Source organism: Neoarius graeffei, chromosome 10 (genome assembly GCF_027579695.1).
Source record: "Neoarius graeffei isolate fNeoGra1 chromosome 10, fNeoGra1.pri, whole genome shotgun sequence".
NCBI lineage: Eukaryota > Metazoa > Chordata > Actinopteri > Siluriformes > Ariidae > Neoarius > Neoarius graeffei.
In genome coordinates, this window is record NC_083578.1 from 90,545,725 (window position 1) to 90,566,635 (window position 20,911).

A 20,911-nucleotide genomic window follows, 5' to 3' on the forward strand; every position below is an offset into this window, starting at 1 on the left:
TCTTGCATTCTGGTGACATCTAGGGCTGATTTAGGCACAATTCAACACTATTAAACTTTGTTTTTTACCTTGTCAAATATCTCATCTCATCTCATTATCTCTAGCCGCTTTATCCTTCTACAGGGTCGCAGGCAAGCTGGATCCTATCCCAGCTGACTACGGGCGAAAGGCGGGGTACACCCTGGACAAGTCGCCAGGTCATCACAGGGCTGACACATAGACACAGACAACCATTCACACTCACATTCACACCTACAGTCAATTTAGAGTCACCAGTTAACCTAACCTGCATGTCTTTGGACTGTGGGGGAAACCGGAGCACCCGGAGGAAACCCACGCGGACACGGGGAGAACATGCAAACTCCGCACAGAAAGGCCCTCGCCGGCCCCGGGGCTCGAACCCAGGACCTTCTTGCTGTGAGGCGACAGCGCTAACCACTACACCACCGTGCCGCCCCTTGTCAAATATGCAAGGAGCAAAATTGAAAAGACAAAATTAGATTTGAAATGAAAACACTTCATAGCACGCCTCTTCATTTTCCAATTCCAGGGTTCCAGGAACACAATCGAGGTCAAATTGAGCAACAGCGCCATCAAGCGACCAGCACCTCAAAGGTGGCTTTATGTACGGTTGTGAATGGTAGTCAGTGCACACAGTGAATCCCTTTATTTTCACTTCTGGGTTGAGTAGCAGGATAGTCTAGACCGATATATTACAATATCTTATTTCTGTAGTTATTGCTCATTTTCAGACGAGAACAGGATATATTTAGGTGCAGAAAGTACTCTGCATTGTTCAATTTATGGTACTGATTTTTTTATTTTTGGTGTGCAAGTGATAGCACGGCACTAACACCACACAGTGCGACGGAGCGCCGCGTATCTGTGCGTTGGGGAAAGCCCTGTTTTTTTGTTGTTTTTAATGTAAAATGTAATGAATATTATGTAGACATCTCACGCGTTTGCCAGTAACTGTGTTTTACCAAATTAAACCTAAATGACACATCCACAATTTGTCATATGCCACAGTCCGAGGGTCAGTTTAACGTTTTAGCAAAAGTAAATATCTGTAGACATCCTAAACACTGGTTTTATACAAATATGTTTAATCTCTTGTGTGAATGCGCTGGTGTACTTTGAGATTACTGCTCTTATTGAAACTCTTCCCACACTCTGAGCAGTAATACGGCTTCTCGCCTGTGTGAATGCGCTGGTGTTGTTGAAGATGCCCCTGCTGAGTAAAGCTCCTTGTACACTGTGGGCACTGATAAGGCTTCTCCCCTGTGTGAATACGTTGGTGTTCTTTAAGAGTACCTGCTCGACTAAAACTCTTCTCACACTGTGAGCAGTGATAGCGTTTCTCTCCTGTGTGAATGCGCTGGTGTTGTTGAAGAGTAGTCCCTCGACTAAAACTCTTCCCACACTGTGAGCAGTGATACGGCTTTTCTTGTGTGTGAATGCGCTGGTGGCGTCGGAGGGTAGTGTACGAAGAAAAACTCGTTCCACACTGGGAGCAGCGATACGGCTTCTCGCCTGTGTGAATGCGCTGGTGTATTTGAAGATTACGCACTCGATTAAAACTCTTCCCACACTGTGAGCAGTGATGCAGATTCTGCCCTGTGTGAATGCGCTGGTGTTCTCGGAGATGACTTAATTGAAAAAAACTCTTCTCACACTCTGAGCATTGGTGAATTTCCTTCTGCATTCGTCTGTGAAACTTAGTAAGGCTAGCAGATACATGTCGACCATCAGGGCTCCTTGTGGCCACTGGATTCTCTGCACATTTAATCTCTCTGGATTCCTGTGTTCGCTCATCTTGGTGATACCGGCATCTCCTAATACGTCCGCGTACATAAAGTTGAGATTTCTCGCAGAGTGGATACAGAGAGTAAGAAATGACTTGCAAAAGAATGCCGTTCGTTTCTGAAACAAAGCAAAAAAAAAAGTTACATTGTATATATGTGAAATGCAACAATGTTATCAAATAATGTTTGGAATAGTATGAATACTAATAAGACACAGAGGAAGAGAAGAAGAAACAAGAACAAAAGAGCCTGAGGACCAGAAGTGCTAAAAACTGTAATCCATCCTCCCTTGGAATCTGAACACAGACTGAAACCTTGCATTAAAGACAACGTTGTGGCACAACCAATAACGCAAATACCCTTCGCCAAGAAAATGTGTTTTCTGGGCAGGAAGTGTGCCAAAATTACCTTACCTGTCACTTTGACAGGCAAAGTTATTAAAATGTTATCATTGTGATATTATCAGTGTTATCATTTTAGCCGTCAACATTCATGGGAGATTTTGCGCAAGGCAAAGAGAGCTGTCCAACTTCATGCTCCCCACAGAGCTGACAGTAACCACATGACTCGTGCAGACCAACAGCTGGAGAATTCTAAAAACCTGCAGGAAATTCACAGCAAGGACTTTAGGTTCAGACAGACCAATCTCAACACCAACTGGTTGATGGGTTTTGATGTTACACTGGGGGGAGTGGGGGTAAATCTCTCTGGTACCACACCACCCCCCAGCCTGTAAGAGCACCACTCCAGATTGGACTCACTGAGGTATGTGCCCTGGAGATCCAAGGGGGCTCTCTTTTTGACTGCCACTGAGCTGGTCTTTGATGTTTTCCTACAGCTCCTGCTCAGTGATCTGCAGTGTCCCAGGATTCTTCTCCTCCAGCAGGCCTCAGGTGTATCTGAAAGGGTGCCAGAATATGCTAACCCTTGCTTTCTCCCTGCAGCTTCTGCATTCCCGGATCCTTTCAGCTCACCTCATGTGCCAGTTTTATTTTGATCTGGTTCCTCAAGCTCTCCTTTTCCTGATCCTAGGCTTTCCTCCATGATTTCCATAAGAGGCATCACTCCTGTACCAGCTGGAGAATTTCAGCCATTTCTCTCTAACTCTTCTTGGGAATGATCCACCTCTGAGGCATCTCTCCAAATCTCTCTTTGCTTTTCTTGTACATGATGTGAAAGATGTTCAGTTTAGACGTTATATTGCCTCTTAGTGTGTTCTGGACGGTGTTGTAAAGGCTCTGGTCAAAGCTTCTCCATGATATCAGCCACTGGCATTTGGCCTTTTGATTTTGGATTTCCGGATTGGCTTCTCTGATGTTCTTCTTGTGGGTTCCCTGCTTGTGATGCTTCTCATAACTGCAGACTGCCGTTGTTGCAAATCCTGCTGGGAAGACAGTTCTTCCTTTCTTACAGCAACTGCAATGGTGGGATCAGTAGCACAATCCTACTCAACCTGGCTATGATTCCTCCTTGTCTGACCTGCTGCTGCTGTGCAGCTTACATATGGTTGCTAATCCCACACATTTGCCTTCCCCTGGTGGGTTCACAGGCCCAGGTAGGCCTCACTTTGGACCACCCACAGCTGCATTCTCTCTGGATCCTCTGATCATTTGTAATTGCCATATCAGTCATTACTGGTTTATCATTCCTGATTGTTCCATTTTCCATCCCACCTCTCAGTGGACCTCAGGGCTATTTTGTTCTTTGAGTTAATTTATGGTGTCCTTGCCCCTCCACCCCTGGTGCAGCCTTTGTGAGTACATCTGTGTACAATCTCCCTGCATCACTGTTTGTTTAATCTCGATCAGTCTGCAGATACACAAATAGCTTCCAACGTGTTTTGCACATTGTGTCAATAAAATAGAAATGGAATTCAACCCGACCACATTTTGCGTCCAAGACAAGTTTTACCCCTTCATAGCCGGCTGCATGTTGAGCTCTGATTCCACATGAAATTGAAGGTTCATTAAAATGGCACCATCTCAGGCAGCTGCCCAGGGAACAATACTATGTCACATGCTAAAGACTCACCCGAAGTAGTTCCTGATTTCGGTTTGGGTGGGGGTTTGGGTGGGGGGGGGAACAACCTTATGGTGACAAACACTGGCCAGACTTTATATGTTTTTAATCCCCAAATCCCTTCCAAGACCAAATAAAAGGACTATGTTTAGTTACACCATCATCAGCTGAACACTACTTCTTAATGAGGCAGTCAAACATACTGTCAAAATCTTTAGCATGCTCCTCTTCAGACCACACCAAGAGCTCCTGTCCTGGTTTAATGTTTTGACAGCAGCGATATAGAATTCTCCCTTGATACTGGAATGCCACAAGATTTTGCTCTTCATTATTACGAGCACAATTCACATACCTGAGAGAAGGAGGGAGAAAGAAAAGGAACTGTAAAATCAATAACAGCTTAAAAATAAATAAATAAATAAATACTACCAACGCTAAAAATCTAAACAAATACACAATAATCAGAAGATTTTAGCTTGTGCTCCTCACCTCATCCAGTTAGCATGTGTCTCTTTTTTGGCATCTACGTATTCCTCACTTTGATTATATTTGTATATCTGGGGGAAAATACTAGCATACATTATTCAATTCTATTCCATTTGTATTGTGCTTTTAAAAATAGACTGTTTCAGAAATTCAAATGTAGATTTAGATCCTGACTGCGCAAGCCAGAGGCAAGAGTGTCAAAGAAAACCCCCCTGATGAACCCTTGAGAGGAACCAGATTTTAAAGGAGATGCATCATGTTCTAGGATGAGCACAGAAAAGTCTTAATGATTTTCTCTCTATTTGGCATATCACTGCAGTGACATGGCCGCTCTGACGGCTTTTTCTTCCAGCCATCAAAGCCTAGGGGAGAACTAGCCTGGCTAACGCGACTTCAAAGCTCTCGGAGCTATTGGTCTGGCCAAGATATTAAGCCCAACCATTTCCCAGAGCCCGTGGTTGACCCGCCTCCCTGAAATGCCTCAGTTTGCTACTGGTCGAAGCCAGAAAAGGCTGTGACGAAGCTTAAACCAATCACATCACACTTTCCTCTGACGTATGTGACGCGACGGGGCTAACTGGTAGATTAAACTCTTACCGAAGCCGGTCGGGAGCAAGGCGAAAATGTCCTTCCTTTCAATAAATACCTCCAGGGCTGCTCTTTGCTCCGTTTTCAATGAGAACTTCCTGTTGAATGCTTTCAATACAGCATCTATGCGTAATAGATGCGGAAGCGTGAATGAAGCGCTTCCGGCATAGATTCTGTAAACAATCTATGGCTTCCGGTCGCAGTTCTACTACGTCAGTGCCTTGAACACGCCTCTACCCAGGGCCGTTGGAGATGCTCAAAGTTAATTGGTTCCCGATTTTTCGGGAGCTTGGAAGAGCTGTAGATAGCTTGCCTGGCCAGACTAAGCTCGCAACAGGCCCTCGTGTTGCGTCACGCTTAGGATGGGCGGGCCCAGGCTATGGAAGAACTACAGTACTGTTTCCTGTTGCCTCCTACTGGATTATTATAGAGGTTTTCTCCTTTCAACCATTCACACACATTCACACCTATGGGCAATTTAGAGTAGCCAGTTAAACTAACTGCATGTCTTTAGATGGTGGGGAACCCAGAGCACCCAGAAGAAACCCACGCAGACACGAGGAGAACATGCAAACTCCATACAGAAAGGCTCCCCATCGGCCGTGAGGTTTGAAACTGGAACCTTCTTGCTGTGAGGCGACATTGCTAACCACTGCACCACCATGCCGCTCGTCTGAATGTTTACAGGAAGAATTCTGAGAAGTTATAGGATATAGTAGGATTGGAGCTTCTTTATGCATAAAGTTAGCAAGTTATTCCAAGAGTCCTCAAGGTAACAAAATCATGAACTAGTTTTTCTGCATTATATAAATTGCTTTATATTTCTTAAATGAAAAAGGGCTGTTCTAGAAACGCTATATACATGAACCTTAAATCAGAGACTGGCACCATTAACGGCAATCAAGAGGTGTCAGTATTGAGTAGGACCAAGTTACTCAGCATCCAGTGGTTAATGCCCTTTCCATATTACTCAACTTTATTTAGCAGGAGTCTGTCATCTGATTTGGCTGAAACATACAGCTGTGTGTCATATGCACAGCAGTGAAATTAGTACCATGTTTAAAAATAATTGCACCCAGAGATAGCATATATATAGAGAGAAAACTGTAAAAGTATTGGCAGAACAACAAAACCTTTTGGAATTTTGTGTATGCAAACTGATAACAGTCAGGCAGATGAGACCTGTGTTGTTCCCTTCTTGAATTCTATAAGAATAATGTAATGCAAGCTGCATTGCGATCAAGCAATACATACAAGTAGACAGAAGCCGAATTACAGGCCAATAGTAGGTCATTTACTACTTTAACCAATGCTGTTCCAGTACTATGATGAGGCCTGAAATCGGAGTGAAAAGCCCTGACCCAAAAATTATTTTTACCCATGACCTGTATTCCTGATTTAGTGGATAATCTATTTCCTATTAATTTGCTGCGGTGATTATAAAGACTTTCTTGCACTTATTCTTAGAGTCTCGTACATAAAATGCTTTTACCAAACATTTTGTAAAGTTTGCCTTTTCTATATATGGCTGTACTCTGGGGGTAAAAATCCACTATCCTGGTGACACACATATGAGGGTAAGTCAAAAAGTTCTCAGACAGATGTTATAATTTCAAAAGGTGTGAAAGACATCTCCCAGAATTCTACAAAGAAAGAATTCTCAGATGGAAACACCGCGTGCAGAAGTTTTTAGACTTAAATGGAGGATATGTAGAGAAACAGCTTTGTTATTTTCATAAATAAAAACTTTTTTCAATTTGTCTTAGAACTTTTTGACTTACCCTCGTAGTTTCTCTCCAAATTTCTTCCTCATTTCAGGAATTTTTTTTTGTTTGTTTTTTTAACTCGCCACTTTTGCCTCTGGGCTATTTATTAGGGATCTGACTCTACATCAAATAGAACCAAGCATGCTATATGAATTAAATAATATTTTTTGAGATCCAAACTCACCACCCAAGAGTAGTTACTGTTCATAGCTTCCTCTTTGTCTACCAGATCTCCCTCATAGGGTCCAAAGTGCACACCAACTGGAATAATCTCACCTTTATTGAAGACACCCAGGCCTGCCTCAGGAATACTAGACTCTCGAACTTCTAGACCTTGTGGAAGGGTTTGTATGGCCCGGTCAGCGACTCCCATAGGAACAGGAGTGTCAGGGACAAAGACAGCTGGACCATGAACATTACACTCATTGGTAAAGAAGGACCTGCAGTGCTCACAGTCTGGAAAGAGAAGATGCAAGAAAAGCAAGAAATGGAAAAAATAGGTTTTCTTCGTAAAGTTTCTTCTGCATGTATGTGTCAAGATGTTTCACTTGCAAATTTATATACATGGTGTGACGAAGTGGAATTACTGTGATCACTCCGAAGTCTTGTATTCCTGTTATACCACAGCAATGACAGCAATCTGCCAGCAATAATTATACTCTAAATTCACTAAAGAATGGCATCATACTTTCTGTCTCAATAACTTGTAATTTTCCTGGTGTTTCCTTTCACTGCTGCTCAACTCTGAACAATCAGGCCTGAGTTTCCCAAAAGCATCGCAGCACAAAGCTCATCGTTAAATGGTAGGGCGAGCAGCACAATGAACACCCTCTCTCCTAGTTAAGAAGCTCTTAGCGTTAAGAGGCTTTTGGGAAACCCACCCCCAGTATAGTAAATAGTGAATGAATGAATCAGGGTGTGATTTCAAATGCAGCATATTTTGGGACAACTGTCTTACAAAGGTCGTCTTCATCTTCAGGCTCCTCCTTTGGGAATTCTCTGTTCTCTTGGTCTGTGGGAATGACGTGTCCCACAACACTTGATGAGCTTCCACTTGACATTGAACAAGTCTCTGTCTTCACATCCTCAGAAAGCTAATGACCAAAGAATGATAAATGTTCAACAGAGAAAGGAAATAAAACTTGTGCATTAACTTCAAATCTCCCCAATCGCTACCACACGTTCCTCTCTCCTCCATCCTGCAAGTTCATCCCCACTCTATCATTACCATCTCTACTTCTGCTCCATCAGTACTACATCTTCCCCTCTCTATCATCACCAACACCTCTTTCCCTCTCTTCCATCGTTACCACCTCTACTTCTACTCCATCAGTACTAGATCTTACCTGTCTCCTCCATCACTACCACCTATTTCCCTCTTTCCCAGAAAACAGTAAAATGTAAGCAACTCCAGGACCAGGGTGGGGAACATGTGCTAAAAGAAGAAGTGCGAAATTGTGTGCGCCTCTTAACTCTCCTATTGTGTTCCGGTCAAATTTGACCGATTTAAAAGTTCTTTCTAAAAACGTAGTTCCTTTAATCTGACTGTCATGAGGTTCCATGACTTTGTCCACACAGGGAATCCAAATGCACAAAATAACTTTTGATCATTTTCATTAAATTGAGCATATTATTTAATTTTAGTACACAGATGGTGTTCCTGGTCAAAAAACTACCGTAAGTGTGTAAAATTGAGCAGGCATGCCCATTCATCAGATGGACACAGCCCCCCCATTGTCTCTCATGGCTACCCCCACAGGACCCTTTCCCAATAAAAATATTACTCCCGTGAGGGTCGCATTTGCTGGCACTCACGAAAAAAGTTGCAATGTTTCAACAGTACACAAAACTTTTCTTGCAGTGCTGGTACATAAAGCTTTGTTCAGACCTTGCTAACAGTTCATTCTGTGTCAGCACAATGACCAAACGATATAATAAACCTGAGGCTGTTTGCCTTCCGGCTCAGCTCCCTCTTCACCACGACAGACTGGTACAACACCCACATCACTGCTGATGCCACCCCAATCCGCCTGTCCATCTCACGCTATGCCGTTTCTTTATTACTAATAAAATCATACCGGTCATTTTGACCAGGAACACAAAAGATGTTTTGTGCCAGTATTTAAGGGCAGTGGCTAGACCTTGCTTGGAGCTGGTCTAGAATGGACAAGACAGACAACTCCTTCCCTCCACTAATCTGAGGGTTCACCTTGGGCAAGTGATAGTACCCTCTTGCCTCCCTACCTAGAGTTACAGACAAATGGCAGTTCTGTCCGTCAACTCGGCAGCAGTTCTGGCTCCTCGCAACAAGAGACTCCCTGCGGCTGTCTCAGCTTAGCTGTGCCGTCGATTACCAGGATTTTCTTGCCAAGGGGTTCTACTGTCTTCGGCGGCACGGTGGTGTAGTGGTTAGCATGGTCGCCTCACAGCAAGAAGGTTCCGGGTTCGAGCCCAGCGGCCGGTGAGGGCCTTTCTGAGTGGAGTTTGCATGTTCTACCCGTGTCTGCGTGGGTTTCCTCCGGGTGCTCCGGTTTCCCCCACAGTCCAAAGACATGCAGTTAGGTTGACATGGGGCGGCCTTGGGCTGAGGTGCCCTTGAGCGAGGTACCGAACCCCTGACTGCTCCCCGGGCGCTCTGGTGTGGCTGCCCACTGCTCTGAGTGTGCGCATGTGTTCACTGTTTCAGATGAGTTAAATGCAGAGGATGAATTTCACTGTGCTTGAAGTCTATCCCGGATTACGGACCGGGCCAGTGGGGCCGGCACCTAGGGGCCCAAGGGGTCCAGGGGGGCCCATAGCGATGCCGATGCCAATTGTGACATCAGAGGGCCTCTATTCTCTAGGATCTTATGACTACTTACACTGTTATAGGGCATATTTGAAGAAAACAGAGGGAAGGGGTGGGTTGGTGGGTGGCGGGGGATGGCAATCAGAGGGCCCCTGGCCCTGCTGTAGTGCCTCTCGTGAAACCTCCTGAGGCCGTAACATCTGCCAACTAGGGGTTCAAGGAAGTAGGGGAATGCTTTCAGAGGATCCTATGATTATGAAAGCCTCTGCTAAGGGTCGTGACTTCTGGCTATCTGGGGGCCCTAGAGAGAGCCCTAACGGGAAAGCGTACTGTTAAGAGTAGCACCAAATTCTGGGCCCTATGGACCTAGCTCAAATGGACCCCCCCTACAAAAAAAAAAAAACTGACTCCCTATGGGGCCCCCCCGATACGTAGGGCCCTGGTGACTGAGTCCCACTTTCCCCCCTACTTCGACACCCCTGAAGAGAGCCCTCTGATTACAAACGTCCTTACAAAGGTCCTCTGATTTACCAAGGGTTTTGGTGTTGGGGTTCGTTTTTGTTCCTTACTTCATGTCATGTCATAGGCAGATAACAACATGCCTTGTGTGCCTCACGCCGGGGACACATACATGCGAATTTGGCAAAGTGAAGCGAAATTCGCCATTCATTCCTATGAGGGAAGCGAAGTGGGGCGAAGGCAAGCGAACAGGGCGAAGCGAAGTGAAAATATTTGGCCAAGTTTAATATTATGCAAATGAGGAGCGAATTTCGCCTGTGGCGGCCAATCAAATCAACAACATAAATGTTTTAATCGATCTGATTCGCCGCTACGACCTCCAAGCCGTTGTAAGGACTAGTGTATTTTCAGTGAGAAATTTCGGAAGTCTAAGTGAAAATCTAATATCGATTTTTTAATGGACTGACCAGAAGGGGCAGAGACTTGATATATATATAGATATATCGGGAATCAGACACAGTCTCAGCATTTAAGTCTAAGCTGAAAACATATCTGTTTAGTCAAGCCTTTTGTTAATGGTGTTTATGAGGTAAAGGTGTAGATCTGGAGGGTCCTCAGACATAGAGTGTTTTGGTAAACTAGGATGTATGGATGCTGTCAGTCCCCACTCGCTTGCTCACTCGAGTTTGTTGACGGTGTAGTGGCTGGCTGCTTTATGTCCCGGGGCTTCCTCATGCCCGTGTTACCTTCTGGCTCTCTCCTTTTAGTTATGCTGTCATAGTTAGTTGCCGGAGTCCCTGCTTGTACTCGGTGCAATATGTATACTGTTCCTACTTATTCAGGTGACATTGGGTATACCTAACCACCTGTGTTTTCTTTCCCTCCCCCCCCGCCCCAAATCTGTCCCTCTGAGTTACATGGAGTCAACAGGAAATCTTTTGGTGGAGAGGGTGGAGACCTCGACTGGCTATCGTAGCCTGCAGGGAATCGGCCGTCAGACATTCTGTCGCATGTCCCAGACCCGGTGAAATGTAACTGAATTGTCTTGGCCAGCCCTAAGGGTCCCATCTGCATCTCATCATTGCTGAGGAGTGTGCTCCCATCACCCAATCAAGCATCCAGCCAGAGCAGGTCATGATATATTTTTTACCATATTAACATGCCATTGTTGTGTGTTATGCCTGATGTAAAGACTCTCGTCTCTGCGAGCCTACCACACAGATTTAATACTTGTCATTTTTAGGGCATACCTAACAACGTGTTTTCTTTCTCTCTCTCTTCCCCCCCCCCCAATCTGTCCCTCTGAGTTACATGTTGATCCTGGGATTGAGATGCTGGCCTCTTCTGCCCCTCGGACCTGCTTGATCCATCCTGGTGCCCTGTGTCTGGTCGGAGTTTTATCGCACCGCTCCTGTGAAGGACGGCCCCATGAGGACAGTTGAGGGTTATATCTGTTAAAACTGTTAATATTAGGCCCAATCCCAATTCTAATTTCTACCCCTACCCCTCCCCCTTCCCCTCCGCCTTCCCCTTGGCCCTTCCCCTTGAAACTGAGCTACAAGGGATAGGGCTTGAAATTCAACCCCTACGTATTGGGATAGCCCTTCAACGATCGCATACGTCATCGCGTACCTCCGTCAGCGTTTACGTTAGCAAAACGCAACCAAATGCGTCATTGGCTGCGACCAGCCGCTACAGTCAGAGCCAGAAATCTCTGCTGGCAGGGTGTGATTTGTTAACTAACACCACTGAATGGGATATCTTTGGCGCTTCGTGCACCACATCCGACAGAATGAGGTGTCAGAACACTCATGTAAACAATAAAAGCGAGAATAACAGAACAAAACGTACGCAGTAAAGCAACCAAAAACAATACTCACTCCCAAAGCTTTTCAGCAGCAGCTTGGAGTTCAGAAATCGCTGCTCATTCTCAGCTCGAAAGCGAATCAAGCGGCGTGTTTCCTCTGGATAACAACTTAAAACACGTAAATAATGGAGAAAATACATTTATGACAATCTTTCGCCGCGGGAACCGCCATCTTTATGAAATCCGCATGGCATTGTGGGAAATCACTCAAACCCCTTCGTTCGGAGTCAGCTCCAGGAAAATCTCCGTTTGGAGGGGTACAGAAGCCCTCCCCCTTCCCCTACCCCTCCGCGTTAACTGGGATTGGGATACCCCTACCCCTTCACGTGAACGCGCAAAATGGAGGGGAAGGGCCAAGGGGTTGGTCCAAGGGGTGAAATGGGATTCGGCCTTATAGTCAGGCTGTCTGTTGTTGCCCAAATGAAGATGGGTTCCCTTTTGAGTCTGGTTCCTCTCGAGGTTTCTTCCTCATGTCGTCTGAGGGAGTTTTTCCTTGCCACCGTCACCACAGGCTTGCTCATTGGGGATAGATTAGGGATAAAATTAGCCCATGTTTTAAGTCGTTCAAATTCTGTAGCTGCTTTGCGACAATGCTTATTGTTAAAAGCGCTATACAAATAAACTTGATTTATATATATATATATATATATATATATATATATATATATATATATATATATATGCTCCCTGCTTCAGTACTCCTCACAACATTCTGACCGTTCAGCTTGACAACTTGCTCTGTGTTCAGCCTGTTCAACCAGACTTGTTCAGCAGTTTAGCATCCAACAGCCTTTTTAAAGGCTTATATCCATTTATATATTATAACACATCACTGTACATTCAGAGGTTCAAAGCCTTTGTAAAAGGCTAGTGCATTTCTAACAGCCTTTGTGAAGGCTCATTGTCTTTAATTATTATATTATATTTCATTATATATTATATTACTAGAAACAACACTGCACCTTCAAAGCCTTTTTAAAGGCTCATTGCCTTTAATTATTGTATTGCGTGTATGTATGTGTGTGTGTGTGTGTATATTATTAATCAGTTGTGAGAAATTTAGGAAGTCCCAGTGAATATCCAATAGATATAACACTCCCACATTACACTTGGCATCAGTAATATGGATTGCAAACAAAAAAGTGGGGCTTCAAAACGAAAAGCCAAAAAAATTAGGGAGACAAAGCAGGCCGATTTTTAAAAAAAATGTGCCTCTGATTTCTAACTTTTTCGACAAGCCTCAAGATTCAAGTATTGATAATGTCATCAGTGGCCCGAGTTGTAGCAATGAAGAGATCATTACTGGCTTGATTATACAGGAGCCCTCACAGGCCCAATCAAACGTAGACCCGACCTGTCAGGCTCAGGCCTCAGTCCCACAATCAGACCAGGCATCGCCTGAGAAAGTGTTTCCAAGTGAGGAGGAGTGCACGGAGCCCAGTTTCACACCAGAAGCTTGGGACTCCAACTCCAGTTGTGAAACACTTAATGACCCTGCTTTACAGCCAAATACCACAACCAACCAAGACTGCACTCTTGTTAGTACAGGAGACTCACTGTCAGACCAGGCATCGCCTGAGAAAGTCTTGTCAAGTCAGAAGGGGTACACCGAGACCAGCATCACACCAGAAGCTGGGGGTTCAAACTCTTGGCGAGAAACAGATAATGACCCTGCTTTATGGCCAAGTTCCATTACTGAACAAGCCAAGTCGATTCTGGTTAGTAGAGGAGCAGCTGCTTTTCAAAATCGAAGTGAAAAGTACCCTGCCTCAAGTAGGGATAGGACAATGGGGGGCATGACTAGGAGTTTCACAAATTCCTTACTCAAATGTTCTCTATCTAATGGCCAATCTGTGACTAGGCAGTGGCTACTTTACTCCCCTTCAACTGGTTGCATCTTTTGCTTTGCTTGCAAGCTATTTTCAAGTAAGCACAATGCGTGTGTCCATGGGTTTTCTGATTGGAAACATTCTGAGCGTATCGGTGAGCATGAGAGGAGTGAGGAGCATAGGGCTTGCATGCTAGCATTACACAATCGCTCCAAAAACACAGGAAGAGTTGATTCTGATCTTGTCAAACAAATGGATGCAGAGAGGCAATACTGGCGGGAAGTTTTGAAAAGAGCTGTTGCTGTGATCCAGTTTTTGGGGGAGAGGGGCCTTGCTTTCAGGGGAGACGAGCAGCTGGGATCACCTCACAATGGTAATTTCTTGGGCATTGTCGAACTGTTGGCCAAATTTGACCCTTTTCTAGCTGACCATCTCCAAAGGTTTGGAGGCAAGGGCAAAGGCTCTGTGTCCTACCTCTCATCAACAATCTTTGCGAACTCCTGGCCCCGGGGCCCAGACCCCCCATAATCCAGCCCTGCTTGAAGTGTGCATGTGATGAATAATTTAAAAAAAGGTTTAAAAAAAAAAAAAAGGTTTACTGTGCACCATGTAGGACCGTCATCGTAGGTGCAGCCACAAGTATTTAAAAACCTTTTCAATGGTCTTTGATGTTGACACAGAGTAGTCCTTGAAGAATAGCACAATATTGGTTTTAATCCAACTATTTGTTGGAGTCAACATAATTCATACATTTTTTTTTTTACTCAAAAAGGAGTTGTATGAGCTCAGGTCAGTGAGGCCTACAGGCCATAAATAGCAAACAGGTGTTCAAAACTTACAATTCTCACTATACTAGTGCATCTCAAAAAATTAGAATATTGTGAAAAAGTTCAATATTTTCCATCAGTTATTTAAGAAAGTGAAAGTTATATATTATAGACTCATTACACAAACTAAAATATGTTTCAAGCATTTTTCTATTTTAATTTTAATCAGTATGGCATACAGTACAAAAACATAAAAAAAACATCGCAAAATATTAGAATATTTCACTTCGAGTTTGAGTAAAACAGTATGAACACAGTGTATCTCTCGGTCTAGTTCAGTACACACAACCACAATCATGGGGAAGACTGCTGACTTGACTGTTGTCCAGAAGATGATCACTGATGCCCTCCACAAGGAGGGTAAGCCACAAAAGGTCATTGCTGAAAAGGGTGGCTGGAAAAGGTGCACAAGCAACAGGGATGGCCGCAGTCTTGAGAGGATTGTCAAAAAAAGTGGATTCAAGAACTTGGGAGAGCTTCACAAGGAGTGGACTGAGGCTGGTGTCAGTGTATCAAGACCCATCACGAACAGACATCTTCAAGAAAGGGGATACAACTTTCACATTCCTAATATCAAGCTACTCCTGAGCCAGAGACAATGTCAGAAGTGTCTTATCTGGGCTAAGGAGAGAAAGAAATGGACTGTTGCTCAGTGGTCCAAAGTCCTATTTTCAGATGAAAGTACATTTTGCATTTAATTTGGAAATCACGGTTCTAGAGTCTGGAGGAAGAGTGGAGAGGCACAGAATCCAAGGGATTTGAAGCCCAGTGTGAAGTTTCCACAGTCTGTGATGAGTTGGGGTGCCATGTGATCTGCTGGTGTTGGTCCACTGTATTTTATCAAGTCCAAAGTCAACACAGCATCTACCAGGAGATTTTAGAGCACTTCATGCTTCCATCTGCTGATGAGCTTTTTGGAGATGCTGATTTCCTTTTCCAGCAGCACTTAGCACCTACCCACAGTGCCAAAACTACTACCAAATGGTTTGCTGACCATGATATTACTGTGTTTGATTGGCAAGCCAACTTGCCTGACCTGAACCCCATAGAGAATCTATGGGGTATTGTCAAGAGGAAGATGAGAAACACCCGACCCAAAAATACAGATACGCTGAAGGCCACTATCAAAGCAACCTGGGCTTCAATAACACCTCAGCAGCGCCACAGACTGATCACCTCCATGCCACACCGCACTGATACAGTAATTCATGGTAAAGGAGCCCCAAACAAGTACTGAGTGTATAAATGAATATACTTTTCAGAAGTTGGACATTTCTGTATTGTAAATCCTTTTTTTGATTGATCTTAGGGAATATTCTAATAATTTGAGATACTGGATTTCTGATTTTCATGAGCTATAAGCCATAATCATCAAAATTAAAACAAAAAAAGGCTTTAAATATTTCACTTTACATGTAATGAATATAGAATATATGAAAATTTAATTCAAAAAGGTAAATTATGAAAAAAGGAACTTTTTCCTGGTATTCTAATTTTTTGAGATGCACTAGCAATCCGAGTTGATAAAAAGAGCTATCACAACATTAGGTGGTAATATGTGCATTATTATGGAATCATTATCGGTTATAATGGGGGTCACTTTTGACCTGGACACTAAACTAATTAACACGAAATGAACAGAACAGGAAGATTCAACCCTGAAACCTGCCAGTAAACTGAAACACTGGTAGCAAGCTCAACAGGAGGGTTTAATTCCATTGGTTTGTACTTTCAGCATTAACTTGAACCCTGTGCACTGTGGGTTATTCTGTTTAACAATTTCTGACAAAGAGTTGTGCTGTAGCACAGCCTGTCCATGCACAAATTAACACCTGCTGTGATTGTATTGGATTTTCTCACCTGAAAATGAGCGTTGTGCTTGTTATTCTATCTGTTCAATACTCAGCTGTACATTCTTAAAGACAGGAATAAACATAAGGCTGCATCAGTAACCTTTACCTGGCACTCAGGAGGTCTAGAACACGTGCTGATTTCTGATGGTTCCATCATAAACAGCCTAATAATAATAATAATCCTGAAAAAAGGTCAAATCACCATAACTGGTTAAGAATTAGCTTTTAAATTAAAGAGATGTGCAAACTGCGCGTGTGAAGAGGATCAAGCACTGCAGAGATTTTTTTTTTCTTCTTCAGTGTAAAACTCAGCACGTTACCGCCACCCACAGGCCTGGAGTGTTTATGGCAGCTTCAGCGCTGTCTCCAGTGCTCTACTGCAGTGCTTCTCAACCACTGGGCCGCCGAGCGCCATCTAGTGGGCAGCGATTTTTTCCCCCAAGTTTGAAGCCAAATTCTTCGTTTGCAAAAAATTGACCAAAATTGCTTACGTCATTGACCATCGCCATGTTGGAGGATATACAATCAAACAATATGGTGTCTGTAATAGGGCTACGTACCGGTACTGTGTACCAGTACTGTACCGTGAAAATCGATTCGGTACAGGTCCAAAATACCGGATCATGAAGTACCGGTACTGTACTGATATAAATTTACACCAAGTATCTGCTTATTTTGTGACTGAAGATGCGTAAATCCTACCACAAAGACGAACATTTAGCACTGAAAAAGACATAAAATGCCGCGCTGAAACTTGAAATCAGAGCCATCTTTGATTTGAGATCCTCTCACCACAGTCTCACGAGACATTGCGAGAGCTTGGCTGATCCAGCATTCTGATTGGTCAAAAAGACTCAAAATCAGGTCAGCCATTTTTCCTTTGCTGGCATTGGCAGTCTTTGCTGCTTTGTGTAATTTTGCCGCGTAAGTTAAAGGCCGCGGACTGCGCATAGTCTGTAGTACTCTAGCGTAGTCACTTCTCACTGTGAGACAACTTATGACTTTTTGTCCCAAGTTAACTATAGTGTGAGACTGAGAGGGTGACTGAGAAGTGAGGTAGGAAACCTAGTTATGTTCGGTTTTATTTGAATAAAGATACTGACAAGTTGTCAACAGTTTATTAATGTTTCCGTCATTATTAAAGAAGTTCAGAAGAATTTGTCAAATTGTTCAGATACAGGTACAGGTCCGGACCTGTACCTAAACCTCTGTACCAGTACCTGTACCTGATGTTATGTTTAGGTATGCAGCCCTGGTGTTCTCGGAGATGACTTAATTGAAAAAAACTCTTCTCACACTCTGAGCATTGGTGAATTTCCTTCTGTATTCGTCTGTGAAACTTAGTAAGGCTAGCAGATACATGTCGACTATCAGGGCTCCTTGTGGCCGTTGGATTCTCTGCACATTTAATCTCTCTGGATTCCTGTGTTCGCTCATATTGGCGATACCGGCATCTCCTAATACGTCCGCGTGCATAAAGTTGAGATTTATTGCAGAGTGGATGCAAAAAGCAAGAGATGACTTGCAAAAGAATGCCGTTCTTTTCTGAAACAAAGCAAAAAAAAGTTACATTGTATATATGTGAAATGCACCAATGTTTGGAATAATATGAATACTAATAAGACACAGAGGAAGAGAAGAAGAAACAAGAACAAAAGAGCTTGATGACCAGAAGTGGTAAAAACTGTATTCCATACTCCCTGGGAATCTGAACACAGACTAAAACCTTGCATTAAAGACAATGTTGTGGCACAACCAATAACGCAAATACCCTTCGCCAAGAAAATGTCTTCTAAGTAGGAAGTATGCTAAAATTACCTTACCTGTCACTTTGACAAAGTTGTTAAAATGCTATCATTGTAAATTTTAGCTGTCAACGTTCATGGGAGATTTTGCACACGGCAAAGAGAGCTGTCCAACTTCATGCTGCCCATAGATTTGATAGAGCTAACTGTAACCACATGACTCGCGCAGACCAACAGCTGGAGTAGTCTAAAAACCTGTTGGAAATTCACAGCAAGAACTTTAAATCCAGATAGACCAACCTCCTCAACACCAACTGGTTGATGGGTTTTGATGTTACACTGGGGGGGAGTGGGAGTAAATCTCTCTGGTACCACACCGCCCCCCAGCCTGTAAGAGCACCACTCCAAATTGAACTCATTGAGGTATGTGCCCTGGAGATCCAAGGGGGCTCTCTCTTTGACTGCCACTGAGCTGGTCTTTGATGTTTTCCTACAGGTTTGCCGATGACACAGCCATCGTTGGGTGTATCAGTGACGACAGAGAGGAGGAGTATAAGAGCCTGGTGAGGGACTTTGCTGTGTGGTGCAACAGGAACCATCTGCAGCTCAACACCTCGAAGACCAAGGAGCTGGTCATTGACTTTGGGAGGTCCAGACCAAGGTCATGACCAGTTCTGATCGAGGGAGTCGAGGTGGAGGCTGTGGATTCCTACAAGTACCTCGGGCTGTGGCTGGACAGCAAGCTGGACTGGACTTGCAACACCAATCACTTATACAGAAAGGGACAGAGCAGGCTATACTTCCTTAGGAGGCTGCGGTCCTTTAACATCTGCAGGAAACTCCTGTGGATGTTCTATCAGTCTGTGGTCACCAGTGTCCTGTTTTACACCGTGGTGTGCTGGGGGGCAGCACATCCAAGAAGGACACATCCAGGCTGGACAAACTGATCAGGCGGGCTGGCTCTGTGGTCGGCGTGAAGCTGGACTCTCTGGTGACGGTGGCAGAGAAGAGGTCTATGGACAAACTATTGAACATCATGGACGATGCCAGTCACCCTCTGCACACCGTCATCAGCAACCAGAGGAGCCTGTTCAGTGACAGAATGCTCCTTCCCAAGTGCAGGACGAACAGACTCAAAAACTCCTTTGTCCCTCACGCCATCAGACTGTACAACTCCTCTCTGGGGGGGAGGAGGGGTAACAGGAGGACAGAGGACGGGAAGGAGCAGTAGCCTAGCCTAACAATAAGCAATGCCAGACAATGTGCAATATAATGTGCAATATCTTTCCTGCCCCCCCCCACACACACACTCACCCTAACCTCACTTCTCCCCCTCCTTTCCCCCTCCCCCCTTCCCCATATCTTATTCTTTTATATTTGTATACGTAAATACTTAATTTATTTTAATTTATCTAGAAGTTTTCTCTATTTCTTTCCTCTGTTTATCTGTAATGATGCTGCTGGAATCTTAATTTCCCTGAGGGAACCCTCCCAAAGGGATCAATAAAGTTTTATCTAATCTAATCTACTTCCTGGGCTCCCATCTGTAACAGGTAGTGATGTTGCATCCCATTAATGCACTTTACAGTTAAATTATTAGATTCTAATAGAATAGATGAGGCAAAATAATTACGGGTCTTTTTTAATGGACCCCGACTCATTACAAGTATGAATAGGTGGGCCTTAAAGCAGAAAAGGTTGAGAACCCCTGATCTACTGTATTGTAATGTGTCCTTTCTCAAATGTACACTACACTGGTACAGGTCCAAAAGTTATTTCTTACCCGTAACACTTGACAAGTGGTTCACATTCAGGTTAAAATGCTCAATTTATCATTTATTAAACAAATTATAACCACAGCAATTTTAAAAAATTAAAATGCCAAGTTAAACTCCCTGATACCATGAACAGCTGCTTCACTCAAACTTAGTGCATCGTGGATGCAACTGCCAGGACGACGGTATTTCATGACATTCATGGTCATCAGCTCAAACATGCTCATTGTCAGGGTTTTTGTGAAGCAGTTTACAGTTTACATCGCATTTTCACCTTGACTATAAGACGTCCCAAATAGGAGATTTATTTATAGGCAGTGTTCCCCCTTGGAAACTAGTTTATATAACCAAGAGAAGAAATGAGAACTGTCACGCACAATGCTGAAGCTGTTTTTTTGATTTGGAAGTTTATTGTTATTCAAGTTTTACAATCTACCCTTAAACGCTACTCAAGTGGTAAAAAGGTGCACTATATGGCCAAAATTAATCACAGTCCTGAATTCCACCAAAAAAAAAAATCCACACAATTTAATATGTTAAAAAAAAAAACCTTGGCTTGAAGACACCATTAGACACAAGTTCCTAATATTTGCTTTGTGGCACAAAAAATTATCAGTTAATTAATGTTTGAATCCTTTTAGCCAATCAACAGTTTACAAGTAAATAGAGTTGTGCACCACAAGTGCCAATATTGTGTGAATAAGTTATGAATATTGCTTTGCATGTCCTTGCACCTACAGTGCTTGGGCTCTAATTAGAGAATTGTGTGCCTTTGACTTTCAGTATTAGTTTGAATCAGTCAGTGATTTTTACAGTTAAGTTCGTTATTGCTACGTATGGGAGTCCAAATACTGGGATCAGTTTCTCATTTGTTCTTTGCTTTTTTGTTTTTAAGGAATGATGTGAAACAATAAGAACAAGCAGTGGACCTTAGCCAAAATACTGCTCAATGGTGGACAAAGAAAAAAATCATGTCTAAAAAATAAGCCTTCAAATACATGAATAATTTTGTTCTGAGACAAGGAGATTAGTTTTACAGACAAGATGCAGAATAGATTGAAAGGTAAAAAAAATTAATTGAACCCAAAGACAATTATTTAATCA

The 20,911-nt window shown here is 43.4% G+C and overlaps 1 protein-coding gene across 1 annotated transcript in view; it reads right to left on the minus strand.

Annotated features, from left to right (window-relative positions):
* Positions 1-16,574, minus strand: part of LOC132893568 (uncharacterized) — a 41,018-nt gene extending 24,444 nt beyond the window's left edge. The window contains exons 1-6 of the mRNA XM_060932761.1: positions 16,394-16,574; positions 7,623-7,758; positions 6,849-7,120; positions 4,314-4,381; positions 4,028-4,176; positions 1,108-1,923 (exon numbers count right to left, since the gene is read on the minus strand). Coding sequence (XP_060788744.1) covers positions 1,108-1,923; positions 4,028-4,176; positions 4,314-4,381; positions 6,849-7,120; positions 7,623-7,758; positions 16,394-16,444 — 1,492 coding nt within the window. The 5' untranslated portion in view covers positions 16,445-16,574. The remainder of the gene's footprint in view (positions 1-1,107; positions 1,924-4,027; positions 4,177-4,313; positions 4,382-6,848; positions 7,121-7,622; positions 7,759-16,393) is intronic.
* Between the last annotated feature and the right edge of the window lie 4,337 nt (positions 16,575-20,911).